General features: G+C 42.6%; 1 protein-coding gene across 3 annotated transcripts in view; it reads right to left on the bottom strand.

Annotated features, from left to right (window-relative positions):
• plrdgb (PITP-less RdgB-like protein) overlaps positions 1-12,633 on the bottom strand; it is a 169,669-nt gene that overhangs the window by 35,801 nt on the left and 121,235 nt on the right. For all 3 annotated transcript variants that reach the window (XM_060936422.1, XM_060936421.1, XM_060936420.1), the window contains 3 exons: positions 7,742-7,929; positions 3,153-3,295; positions 2,824-2,994 (listed from right to left, as the gene is read on the bottom strand). In XM_060936422.1, coding sequence (XP_060792405.1) covers positions 2,824-2,994; positions 3,153-3,295; positions 7,742-7,929 — 502 coding nt within the window. The remainder of the gene's footprint in view (positions 1-2,823; positions 2,995-3,152; positions 3,296-7,741; positions 7,930-12,633) is intronic.

The following is a 12,633-nucleotide window of genomic DNA, read 5'->3' on the forward strand; positions in this document are numbered from 1 at the left end:
AAATTCACTTTTCCATGAAGGTGTCGTTCTACCATCTTTTTTACTTTGCCTGAAGAAGCTAGCTGCTACATAGATTTATTTAGTAACAGGCAGCATCGAGGAAACATTGATGATGCCTTCAGTAAAGAACATGGGGCAGTATGAAGGCGTCTTATGTTCAAGAAAGGAAACAAGAGTTTGATCAGGTTCAAACAGTCCTTGATGCCTGGCTGTCATATTAAAGCTAGACGGCCTTTCGATTTCATAAAATCGGTGAAATTTAGTTCCCTCTGAAATGTGGTCATTGTGATACATGTTTATTTCTGTAATATATCACAAAATATCAGGCCATTCTGTGGCTGGGAAGTTATTTAATTTGAGGGGATTAAAGCAAATAATGTGCATAAAATCGCTCGCTTCGCGCAGTCAAGCAGACAGAGGAAGTCTGTGTGTGTGCATGCGCAGGTTTACCTTTGAGCGTGCACTGACAGTTCCATCATTCTGTCGCTAAACGAACAGCTGATCACACCGAGGTGCTCGCTGAGCGCCGATATTTATTAGTTTGATATTTCCTGCGTTTCCTTTCCTTCGTATATAACAACGTCTTTTCTTCTCGCTTTCTTTCTGTTACTGTAGTCGCTCTTTCATGTTTCATTCGCACACTCACGTCCTCCATTTTTCTCTCCTGTTTCAAATTTGTTTCCCACAATGCCTTGCGTGAACAGGGAAAACCCACCACGTCATGCATGACATCTCATCTCATCATCTCTAGCCGCTTTATCCTGTTCTACAGGGTCGCAGGCAAGCTGGAGCCTATCCCAGCTGACTACGGGCGAAAGGCGGGGTACACCCTGGACAAGTCGCCAGGTCATCACAGGGCTGACACATAGACACAGACAACCATTCACACTCACATTCACACCTACGGTCAATTTAGAGTCACCAGTTAACTTAACCTGCATGTCTTTGGACTGTGGGGGAAACCGGAGCACCCGGAGGAAACCCACGCGGACACGGGGAGAACATGCAAACTCCACACAGAAAGGCCCTCGTCGGCCACGGGGCTCGAACCCAGACCTTCTTGCTGTGAGGCGACAGCGCTAACCACTACACCACCGCGCCACCCATGCATGACATCGTATCTTGAATTGGGTTGTGGTGAAGCAGGAAAAAAGAGTGGAGAATTTAGGGCCATGTGGCTCTAAATTCATTAATTGTTCTATTTTTTTTTAACAAATAAAATTAGAAGTCTGTGATTCGAATTCAGTAGCTTTCGGTCCACTGAACAAAAGAACAACAACTACTTTATTCATCGCACACTTGTGAAATTCCTTCTCTGCATTTAACCCATCTGAAGCAGTGAACACACACATATATGAGCAATGAGCGCACGCACACATACCCAGAGCAGTGGGCAGCCATGCTAACAGCACCCGGGGAGCAGTTGGGAGTTCGGTGCCTCGCTCAAGGGCACCTCAGCCCAAAGCCGTCCCATATTAACCTAACCACATGTCTTTGGGGGAAACCGGAGCACCCGGCAGAAACCCACGCAGACACGGGGAGAACATGCAAACTCCACACAGAAAGGACATCGCCGGCTGCTGGGCTCGAACCCAGAACCTTCTTGCTGTGAGGCGACCGTGCTAACCACTACACCACCGTGCTGCTCTGTGGAAAAATAATTGGGTGTCGGGGAAAATTCTTTTCATGACCTGCACTTGAAAAATCTGAAAGGCAGTCTATCTTTAAACACACTCCTGAGAAGAATTCCCCTGACTCAAAAGCAGCCTTGGACTCCTGGCCAACAGGAAGAACACTGTGCCACTCGGAATCCTGACTTCTTCCAACTTTCTTTCTCTAGTCTGCAAGTTACTTTTATTCATTCCAAATCATTTTCCGTTTACAGTGAAGATGTACTGAATATGGGAAATAATTAAAAAAACAAAAAAAGATCTGCCAAAAGAGCGAGATTACATCATGCTTTGAATAAGTAAAAATATCTATAAATAGGGGCGGCATGGTGGTGTAGTGGTTAGCACTGACGTCTCACAGCAAGAAGGTTCTGGGTTTGAGCCCAGCGGCCAACGAGGGCCTTTCTGTGCGGAGTTTGCATGTTCTCCCCGTGTCCGCGTGGGTTTCCTCCGGGTGCTCCGGTTTCCCCCACAGTCCAAAGACATGCAGGTTAGGCTAACTGTTGGCTCTAAATTGACCGTAGGTGTGAATGTGAATGGTTGTTTGTCTCGATGTGTCAGCCCTGTGATGATGTGGCGACTTGTCCAGGGTGTACTCCGCCTCTCACCTACAGTCAGCTGGGATAGGCTCCAGCTTGCCCGCGACTCTGCACAGGATAAGCAGCTACAGATAATGGATGGATGGATCTATAAATAGGTTTAATAACTAGAAGGACACTCGGTAAAGTGCATATCTCCACCAAGCCACATGTTATCAGCATCAAACTCATATCCCTGGAACCTGGGATAATACTCAAGCTGTCCACCAAATTTCATTCAAATCCGTTCATTACTTTTTGAGTTATGTTGGAAAAAGACAAAAAAAAATCCTGGATCCACATACATATCTGCATTCCTTGGCCCATGGCTCACCTTTCCTCCAAATTTCATCCAAATCCGTTCCCTACTTTTGGAGTTATGTTGGGAACAAACAAACAAACGAAGGCGAAAACAAACTCCTCCAGCAAAGCTGGCGGAGGTAAATATATATTTGGTGAGATACAATCTTATAAGATAATATTCAAGATACTTTCCCCATGCTAAGAAGTTGTCTGAAAATTGTTCATATACCTGTGAGATTTTGTATAAATTTTGGGAATCTGTGTGTTTTTACCAATGAGAGTGGAGCGCCCATCGCCTAGTGGGTAGCGCTGGTAGCGTGACACAGTGAAGGGGGGCAGCTGGGTGAGAGGTGGGTACAGCAGGGGCTCCAGACGTGAGGCAGATGGGTCAGACGGGTAGAACAGATTGAAGATTTGCGAGCAGGCTGGACGCAACTGGGCAACTGGAGAGAGAGAGACGGGAGGAGTGAAGTGCTTCTTAAATAAAAGTCAGCCTGTCAAGTCCTTGAGAACCAAAACACAAATTACTCTGTAAACACAGACAGTCTTGATCATTTGCTTTGAGGTCAGCGTGTCTCTGTGAGTGTTGGGGTTTATTTACTCTGAAGAGCTGGCAGCACGGTTCTCCTCATAGCCAGCACCAGTCCGAGCGGACAGCCAAGCAGAAAGCAGTCTGAAACCTCAAAGTCGAAGCAGCCTGGGTATTGAGACTGTGCAGAGTTCATCTGCTCATCCTGAGACAGACTGAAAGAGACAAAGAACAAGAGTTAAAAGAAAAACAACAAGGCAAAAGACTAAATCACACCTGATCTCCTCTTCCTGATTCATCACCAGAGTACATTTTAGTGCCAATAACTTTAAAAACAGTAATTTCTATAATAGCTCCTCTGTTAAAAGAAATATTGCTGATCACGACAGCTGCACTCATTCAGTATTCGCATTTCTTTTTTAAAACACGAAAAGGAAAAACCATCATCGTCCAAGAAACTGATTTCGAGTCAGATGTTTACATGTAAAAGTTAACTGAAACATAGATATACAGTATATTCTATCCACATTCACTGGATATGAGCAGTCGTGTGCTCTGATTGGCTACTCTACTACGAGGATATCCGCTCATATACCATCAGTCGAGAAAAAAAATGGCGGAGTGCATCAAGTCAGATACATCACTTTATCAAGTATTTAAAGGAGAACTGAAGGCAAATGTTTTATTCTCAAAATTCTATTTCTCTCATTTTATTAAATATCGGAATGCATTTCTGATCGGTATTTTGTCGCTGCTATAGCAAGTTATGAGTGTTTGAAATCTCATCTCATCTCATCTCATCATCTCTAGCCGCTTTATCCTGTTCTACAGAGTCGCAGGCAAGCTGGAGCCTATCCCAGCTGACTACGGGCGAAAGGCGGGGTACACCCTGGACAAGTCGCCAGGTCATCACAGGGCTGACACATAGACACAGACAACCATTCACACTCACATTCACACCTACGGTCAATTTAGAGTCACCAGTTAACCTAACCTGCATGTCTTTGGACTGTGGGGGAAACCGGAGCACCCGGAGGAAACCCACGCGGACACGGGGAGAACATGCAAACTCCACACAGAAAGGCCCTCGCCGGCCACGGGGCTCGAACCCGGACCTTCTTGCTGTGAGACGACAACGCTAACCGTGCCGCCCAGTGTTTGAAATATGCTCTATAATATATCAGTCCATAAGTGAAAGCGACAGCCGTAAACGAGATTCGTTGAGACCTGTGCGAGACATCGTAGGACGGAAATAAAATGTACAGCGGAAATCAAAGTGACCAACATCTGCCAACACTGTCAAAAGACACGCGCGCCCTCTTTCGAATGCTGATGTAATCAAGCTGGAAGTTTTGTTTGTTTTGATAGCGATCAGGAAAGTTTGAAAAAAGTAGGCAGTAATCGTCATTTAAACTCGTTTTTGTGCAAGATTTCGTTTGGAAATCAGTTTTCAAAATGGCGGCACTGACATCTGGCTGACACTTCACGTTTCAAAGTCTCATGAAGATCGCGCGGATAAGCGACGCCTACTGTGGACCAAACGAACTAAATTCAACATGGTTAAAAACTGAATAGGCCGATAAGTATAATATTTAATTGCAATTAGTTGCCAATATGAGTCATATCATTAGGTTACTAAAACCCAAAACGTAATTGAATAACACGTTAATTAAGAAATAAAGCAAGTTGAAAAATGACTTCAGTTCCCCTTTAAAAGAAACAGAAATAACTAAATAAAAGAAATAGTGTCCCCCCCGCCAATATCTCCTGTTCCACACTCCAGCCCAGTTGGTGGTGGTAATGCACCTTTAAGTTGGTTTGCCAACCGCCAAAAAAACCTCTAAAGAAGAACAACAACAAAATGGCGGAGTGTATTGCTGAACCAACCGAGGATGAAATAAAAACTCTACTCAAAAACAAAAAGTGTTTAATGGTAAGAACGTATCTTTTTTTTGTTTTTCAAGAATTATTTTTTATCACATTTTTCAAAAATTGCTCCTGTCATTTCGCTGCTTTGTCTACATTCTAAGCGGAAATGATTTTGTCAGACGTTTTGTATAAAATTTTTATTTATCGAATTTGCAAAAAAAAAAAAAAAAAAGGTCTGTTTCTCAAAATCCAGTGAATGTGGATAGAATAAAACCATTATTCCACTCAATCTCATCGTACATGACTTATAGCCAACTCGGTGCTACGCGCCTCGTCAGCCATCAGCTCATGTACGACTCAATTTTGTGGAATAACTGTTACATGTCCCACTCTTAGCCCTTGCATGCAAACATGTTTTCTTTTTTCCTGAACGGCTCTGCATTCCTGTGCAACGTGGCAGAATTAATTAGGTAACTTTTCATTACTGCTGGAACAATGTATTTAAATCAGTGTGTCAGTTGACCTTTACAAGGATGGCAATGATGATTAACAGAGGTCAAAATCAATCTGAAATGCTGCTGAATAAAATTAGCACTTTTGACCTTTTTTTTGTTTTTTAATTGCAGGGATTTTTCTATGAAGTTTTCTAACAATGGCATCCAAAATCATTTTTTTAAAAATGGCCATTACGAATACCTAATAGTGATTAATTCAAACAAATTTTTCTCAGTTTGTCCATTTCGCTAAGTCCTATCCACTAGCTAACGTTCTGTTATAACAGCTATCAAACAGAAAGAGGAAATGCTCGCATGTATTTCCTCCAGGGTCCGTGAAACCAATCACCGCATCTTTTCAAACTGCTGCTCAGGCGACATCACATGGCAGCTGAGCACTCAGAGGAAAGTGCAGTCTGCCCTCTAATGCATACTGTATAAGCTCACGGTTCATTCCTGTCTACAAGGTTTATATTCATGCACTTGGTGTGTTTTTCCATTATTATTACTTGTTTAACTGCACTGATGTAATCACAGAAACATAAGGAATCATATAACATGTCTGAGATAAGTGGCGTAAAACTAGGTAGACAATCGAATAAATTAAAGCTAGACGGCCTTTCGATTTCATAAAATCGGTGAAATTTAGTTCCCTCTGAAATGTGGTCATTGTGATTTCTGTAATATCTCACAAAATATCAGGCCATTCTGGTGCTGGGAAGTTATTTAATTTGAGAGGATTAAAGCAAATAAAGTGCATGAAATCGCTCGCTTCACGCAGTCAAGCAGACAGAGGAAGTCCGTGTGTGTGTGTGCGTGCGCATCTACAGGTTTACCTTTGAGCGTGCACTGACAGTTCCATCATTCTGTCGCTAAACGAACAGCTGATCACACCGAGGTGCTCGCTGAGCGCCAATATTTATTAGTTTGATATTTCCTGCGTTTCCTTTCCTTCGTATAGAACATAACGTCTTTTCTTCTCGCTTTCTTTCCGTTACTGTAGTCGGTCTTTCACGTTTCATTCACACACTCACGTCCTCCATTTTTCTCTCCTGTTTCAAATTTGTATCCTACAATGCCTTGTGCGAACGGGGAAAGCCCACCATGTCATGCATGACGTCGTATCTTGAATTGGGTCATGGTGAAGCAGGAAAAAAGAGTGGACAATTTAGGGCCATGTGGCCTTAAATTCATTAATTGTTCTTTTTTTTTTTTTTAAATAGTAAAATTGGAAGTCCGTGATTCGAATTCAGTAGCTTTCGGCCCATTGAACAAAAATAACTAGGTGTTGAGAAAATTCTTTTAATGACCTACACTTGAAAAATCTGAAAGGCGGTACACCTTGAAAGAACCAAGCATCTTTCTTCCCTCTCTTCTTTTTACATCTTTTTCCTACTTCTACATGGCATCAGTGTGGACAGATTGACCTGACAGGGTTAAGGATCTTGCCTGAGTGTCTTTATTATCTCTACCTGAAGTCATTGTGCTTGTCATCTTGTAGCTCGCTAACAAGGCACACCCATTACAACATTATTAATTAGAAAGTAAGCTCTTGTTCTTTGGCTTTTTTTTTTTTTTAAAGACCCAACACCGAAATCTGACCGTTATCAGTTATGTTTGAGATCATTGACATATTTTCTCCTATTAAACCACATTATAACTGCGCTCGCACCTACAAAAGTCCTCCTGTGGCCTCAGACGTCTTACAGGAATAAAGAAAATACATCAGCGACAAAAATAAATCAGCACCAAATTCATTAAACACATCACAAGCATTTCTATATAAACAGAATGCATTTCTGACAGGAGTTTTACTTCAATTGTTTAATCATTATTTTTTCCTTCTCATCTCATCATCTCTAGCCGCTTATCCTGTCCTACAGGGTCGCAGGCAAGCTGGAGCCTATCCCAGCTGACTACGGGCGAAAGGCGGGGTACACCCTGGACAAGTCGCCAGGTCATCACAGGGCTGACACATAGACACAGACAACCATTCACACTCACATTCACACCTACGCTCAATTTAGAGTCACCAGTTAACCTAACCTGCATGTCTTTGGACTGTGGGGGAAACCGGAGCACCCGGAGGAAACCCACGCGGACACGGGGAGAACATGCAAACTCCACACAGAAAGGCCCTCGCCGGCCCCGGGGCTCGAACCCGGACCTTCTTGCTGTGAGGCGACAGCGCTAACCACTACACCACCGTGCCGCCCTCATTTTTCCTTTATTTTTTTAAATAAAGAATGTTAGAACATATAGATAGTGATAACTTTAGCCTAAAACAAAGAGTCCAACCTGCTGAAGAAGACGTCTCTCTGACTTCCGGCAATGTCCGTGTCACACGAGTCGCTCTGCTTGCGGCTGAGCGGACGGCGGAGGGCTGGTGCTGACTCGCATGGTGCCGAAACGTCGATGTTGCTCTTACTCAGGCGCTTGCTGCTCCTCAGTGTGGGACTCAGACTGCTCATCGTGCCTGGCTTCTCCTAGGAAGATTGGAAACATCAAGAAAATCTCACGTCCACTGGAGTCTGCACTGCATGGGCAACGTCCATGCAGTGTAGACTTTGTTTTTGCCCATGCAGTGTAGACTTTGTGGGGTTTTTTTTTTTGTTTGTTTGGGTTTTTTTAACCCGTCTTTGTCCTCTTAGACAAAGACAAGTTTGATGCTTTAGGCCAGCATAGCTTACATCATCATCATCGCTAAGTCAACTGGGACAAAATAGTGGATTGTAGATGTGAGTACAGACTTATAGTCAGAACACCAGACCAATATTGGGTAAAACCCTTTTGTTTTCAGAATAACCTCAATTCTTCATAGGATGAATTCCACAAGATGCTGGAAACATTTCTTTGAGACTCTGGTCCAGGTTGCGTTACATAACTCTCGTCCATACATCAATACTGTACATCACCCTTTCTAACACGTTTCAAAGTTTCTCTATTGGATGCAGATTTGGCGACTTATTTGACTGAAGCCTAATTGTAACATGGGTAAATTGTGGCCATAAAGACAAGCACGTGGCAGGGTTCCCGTTGGCGCTTGTCAACATAATCCATCAGTGAGGAAGTGAAAATTACTCAGTCGTCATATTGATGAATGTATTTTTCATCTTTAGCATTATCATAAGTCATGTTTTATAGAAATCCCTAAACAAATCCCTCCGTTTGCCGAAATTCAACTCCAGTGCAGAGACGGCGGGAAGCCGGAGTGTAAACAAGAAGCATGCATTTTATTGTGACCAATAAAAATTGACTACCGTATTTTCTGGACTATAAGCCGCTACTTTTTTCCTAGGTTTTGAACCATGCGGCTTATACAAAGGTACGGCTATTCTGTGGATTTTTCTTCCACCGCTAGGGGCGCTCTTCTTCTTCTTGGATTTTTATGGCGGTTGGCAACTTAACGTATGAGGTGCATTACCGCCACCTGCTGGACTGGGGTATGGTTCAAGAGCCTATTCTACAACTAACCTGGGTGACTAAAAAAAAAAAAAAAAAAAAGAGAGCGAGCTAGGGGCGCTCTAACCGGAAGTAGAATCAAAAATAAGATAGACGAAAAATCAATGCAAAGAAGAATTAGCAGATCTTTAGCAGATAGAACACGCACGACAAATTACTAACTGGTAATTATTTTCAAATCCAGCGAAGATGATTAAAGTGACTTGTGGTTTCAAACACAGGAGAAATGAAGGTAAATAAATACCGGTTATTTTCTCTTGGTTCTGTTCCGTTTTAATCAGCAAAGTTGCTGCCGTGTTAAAAGGCACTGTTCGGAAAGAATCTGTTCAGGTACATACATGTACATTTACAGTACAAAATCGTTCTGTACATGCAGTAAATATCTAATTTTTCAACATAGATATCTGCGGCTTATAGCCCGGTGCGGCTTGTATATCTTTTTTTTAATTTTTTTTTTTAAATAGAGCGGATGCGGCTTATATACAGGTGCGCTCTATAGTCCAGAAAATACGGTATATATAATGACCAAATGAGCGCCAAGCTTTTGACCAGTCGCAGTACGTCTTAATCGGCCTGGTGTGGTGGTGTAATTATCTCTGCGTTAACTAAAGAATGGCGCAGTCTAATCTGATGAAGTTTTTTGGGCGGGGCTTCTTCAAGCACTGAAGATGATTTAAGGGCTAAAACAGCCACGGGGGTCTTGTGCCTGGTGACATGTCCAAACTACTGGAGTTTCCGCCTTTTTACTAGTGCCAGCAACGGTTCCTGGGGCCCTGCTAAGGCAGTGACTTGTTGCCTGATATATTCAAGTGTTGTTTGTGTCTTTCTAGGGGCTTTAAAAAAAGCTTGACGGTGCCCATCTCCTCTCCAAGCTTGGGCCATTATTAAAAAACGTTCTGCTTCCGGTCCACCGGCCGGGTGAGTGCCGTTTGTGCGGTTGAAATTTTTTTTTTAACGCCGGTTTTTCGACATTTTTTTCGGGTTGTAAATCTAAACTCGAACTTGACATTTACGCATTCCCAGGGCTTTCCACTAAGGCTCATACTAGCCAGCCATGACAAATAAGTAGCCAGCCGGGTGGGGGGAGTAAACACAAAATAAACTCCTGTGCACGCAGTTTCCAGGATTAAATGTATTTTCCACAGACCATTTATTTATTCACTTTACTCAAATACAAAGTAAAATGGCAGTAAATCTTCTTTCTTTTCTAGCGTATTGCATCATGAGGCGTTCCTGGCTTGTAAATCTCTTTTTTTCGGTGCATGACACATTCACGCAGCTGAGCATGCTATGAATTAACAACGACAACGGTCTGCAGTGGTGGCTACACAATTAAAAACTCAGCGAACATTTCTCCATTTGTGTATGAAAATACACTCCAACCACTCAGTTTGGTTTCATTTACAACCAACGGTGTCTTCTGATGCCAGCACGTAATTGAACGAGAGAAGACTGGTTTACCGGAGACAAAATAAGCGTCATCTCTGCTTCTGTTCCCTCCGACACACTACTGCCTCCGCCGAGTGCACGCGCACTCTGAACTGAATCAGCTCTGCGCATGCGCCGTGCGGCACAAAAAAATGGCAGCCACCATGAAGGAAGCAGATCCGGAGTTTTCAAACATTTGCTTAAGTGTGAAATCGCAAAATGGTATTCTAGCGAACAACAAAATAGTAAAGGTTCAGAAAAACAACTCATTTAGTGATCATTTTAATAGTGTAATTTCATCCGAACTAGGCCTAACGGTCGATTTAGAACTACAAAAAGTCCGTGTGTCGGACATTTTAAGTACCTTTGTAAAAGTTTTGCAAATGTTGCAGTCAGCATTTAAAATGCTAACTTAAAGTTTTTGTACAAGTTTCAGTTGATTAAACTGTCATTTTATTAAATGTGTCTGCTTTTGTAATAAAAAAGTACTGAAAGAAAAGCAAACACAGCATTGCGATTTCTTATCCATCCATAAAAAAAAAAAAAAATCCCTCCCTCCCGACTGAAATTTTTTTTGCTCACCCGGTGGACAGGAAACGGATTTTTTTTTAAGGATGGCCTTGTGCTAGTTGGCTGTTGTCCTCTGTGGGATCATCTGCCCTTTGGTAGGTTTTGTTTTTAATCCTGCTGGGTTACTAGCAATCCTCCTCATCAGACAAGTCTGACGGGGGAGCTGGTTTAGTCACCAACGACCCGACCATGAAACAGGTAGTACTGGGCTACATGGTACCAGTAGCACTTGAGAAGTGACCTGACAGGAGCCCAGTAGTAAGGGCTGTAGAATACTGATCAGAAGGTTGTGGATGAATTCCCGTACCACACAGCTACCACTTGTGCAAGACCTTCATCCCTCAACTGCACACTTCAATCACAAGTCATTCTGGGAATAAAAGCGTCCGCCAAATGAGTAAATCACTCAAAGAAATATATGGGTTTTAAAGACTGAACCTCAAGCTTTCTTTTCCCTCAGTCTCAAATCTGCTGCAGCATCATGTGCTAATGCAGAGTCTGGGGTAAGTGTTTCCCCCTGTGACACTGCGCAGGTGAAACATCAGTGCTCATTAAAACATCAGAACAAAGTGGCCGGGCAGACGGACTGCAGGGAATCGCTGACTGGGAGGGAAGCTGTTGCCAACCGAGCCGTGTGTGCACCTGCATCAGATGTGTGTCCACTGGTGGGAACAAAAACTAATTTCAACCAAGATAATTGTTCCAAATTGAGTACGTAAATTGAAACCAGGGTTTCGTCAAGCAATCAACCATTTCTTTAGCTGAAATCGATTTGGAAGTCAATTACGATGATGTGTTTTTGTAATTTTAGCTCAATTTTAAACACAGACTCAACATCTACATTTACAGCCAGCTACGCTACTAGTTCTGTTTTGTTCCTGTCTAGTACAGGGTGCTTGAAAGTTTGTGAACCCTTTAGATTTTCTATATTTCTGCATAAATATGACCAAAAACATCATCAGATTTTCACACAAGTCCTAAAAGTAGATAAAGAGAACCCAGTTAAACAAATGAGACAAAAATATTATACTTGGTCATTTATTTATTGAGGAAAATGATCCAATATTGCATATCTGTGAGTGGCAAAAGTATGTGAACCTTTGCTTTCAGTATCTGGTGTGACCCCCTTGTGCAGCAATAACTGCAACTAAACGTTTGCGGTAACTGTTGATCAGTCCTGCACACCGGCTTGGAGGAATTTTAGCCCGTTCCTCCGTACAGAACAGCTTCAACTCTGGGATGTTGGTGGGTTTCCTCACATGAACTGCTCGCTTCAGGTCCTTCCACAACATTTCGATTGGATTAAGGTCAGGACTTTGACTTGGCCATTCCAAAACATTAACTTTATTCTTCTTTAATCATTCTTTGGTAGAACGACTTGTGTGCTTAGGGTCGTTGTCTTGCTGCATGACCCACCTTCTCTTGAGATTCAGTTCATGGACAGATGTCCTGACATTTTCCTTTAGAATTTGCTGGTATAATTCAGAATGCATTGTTCCATCAATGATAGCAAGCCGTCCTGGGCCAGATGCAGCAAAACAGGCCCAAACCATGATACTACCACCACCATGTTTCACAGATGGGATAAGGTTCTTATGCTGGAATGCAGTGTTTTCCTTTCTCGAAACATAACGCTTCTCATTTAAACCAAAAAGTTCTATTTTGGTCTCATCCATCCACAAAACATTTTTCCAATAGCCTTCTGGCTCGTTCACGTGATCTTTAGCAAA

Source organism: Neoarius graeffei, chromosome 12 (genome assembly GCF_027579695.1).
Source record: "Neoarius graeffei isolate fNeoGra1 chromosome 12, fNeoGra1.pri, whole genome shotgun sequence".
NCBI lineage: Eukaryota > Metazoa > Chordata > Actinopteri > Siluriformes > Ariidae > Neoarius > Neoarius graeffei.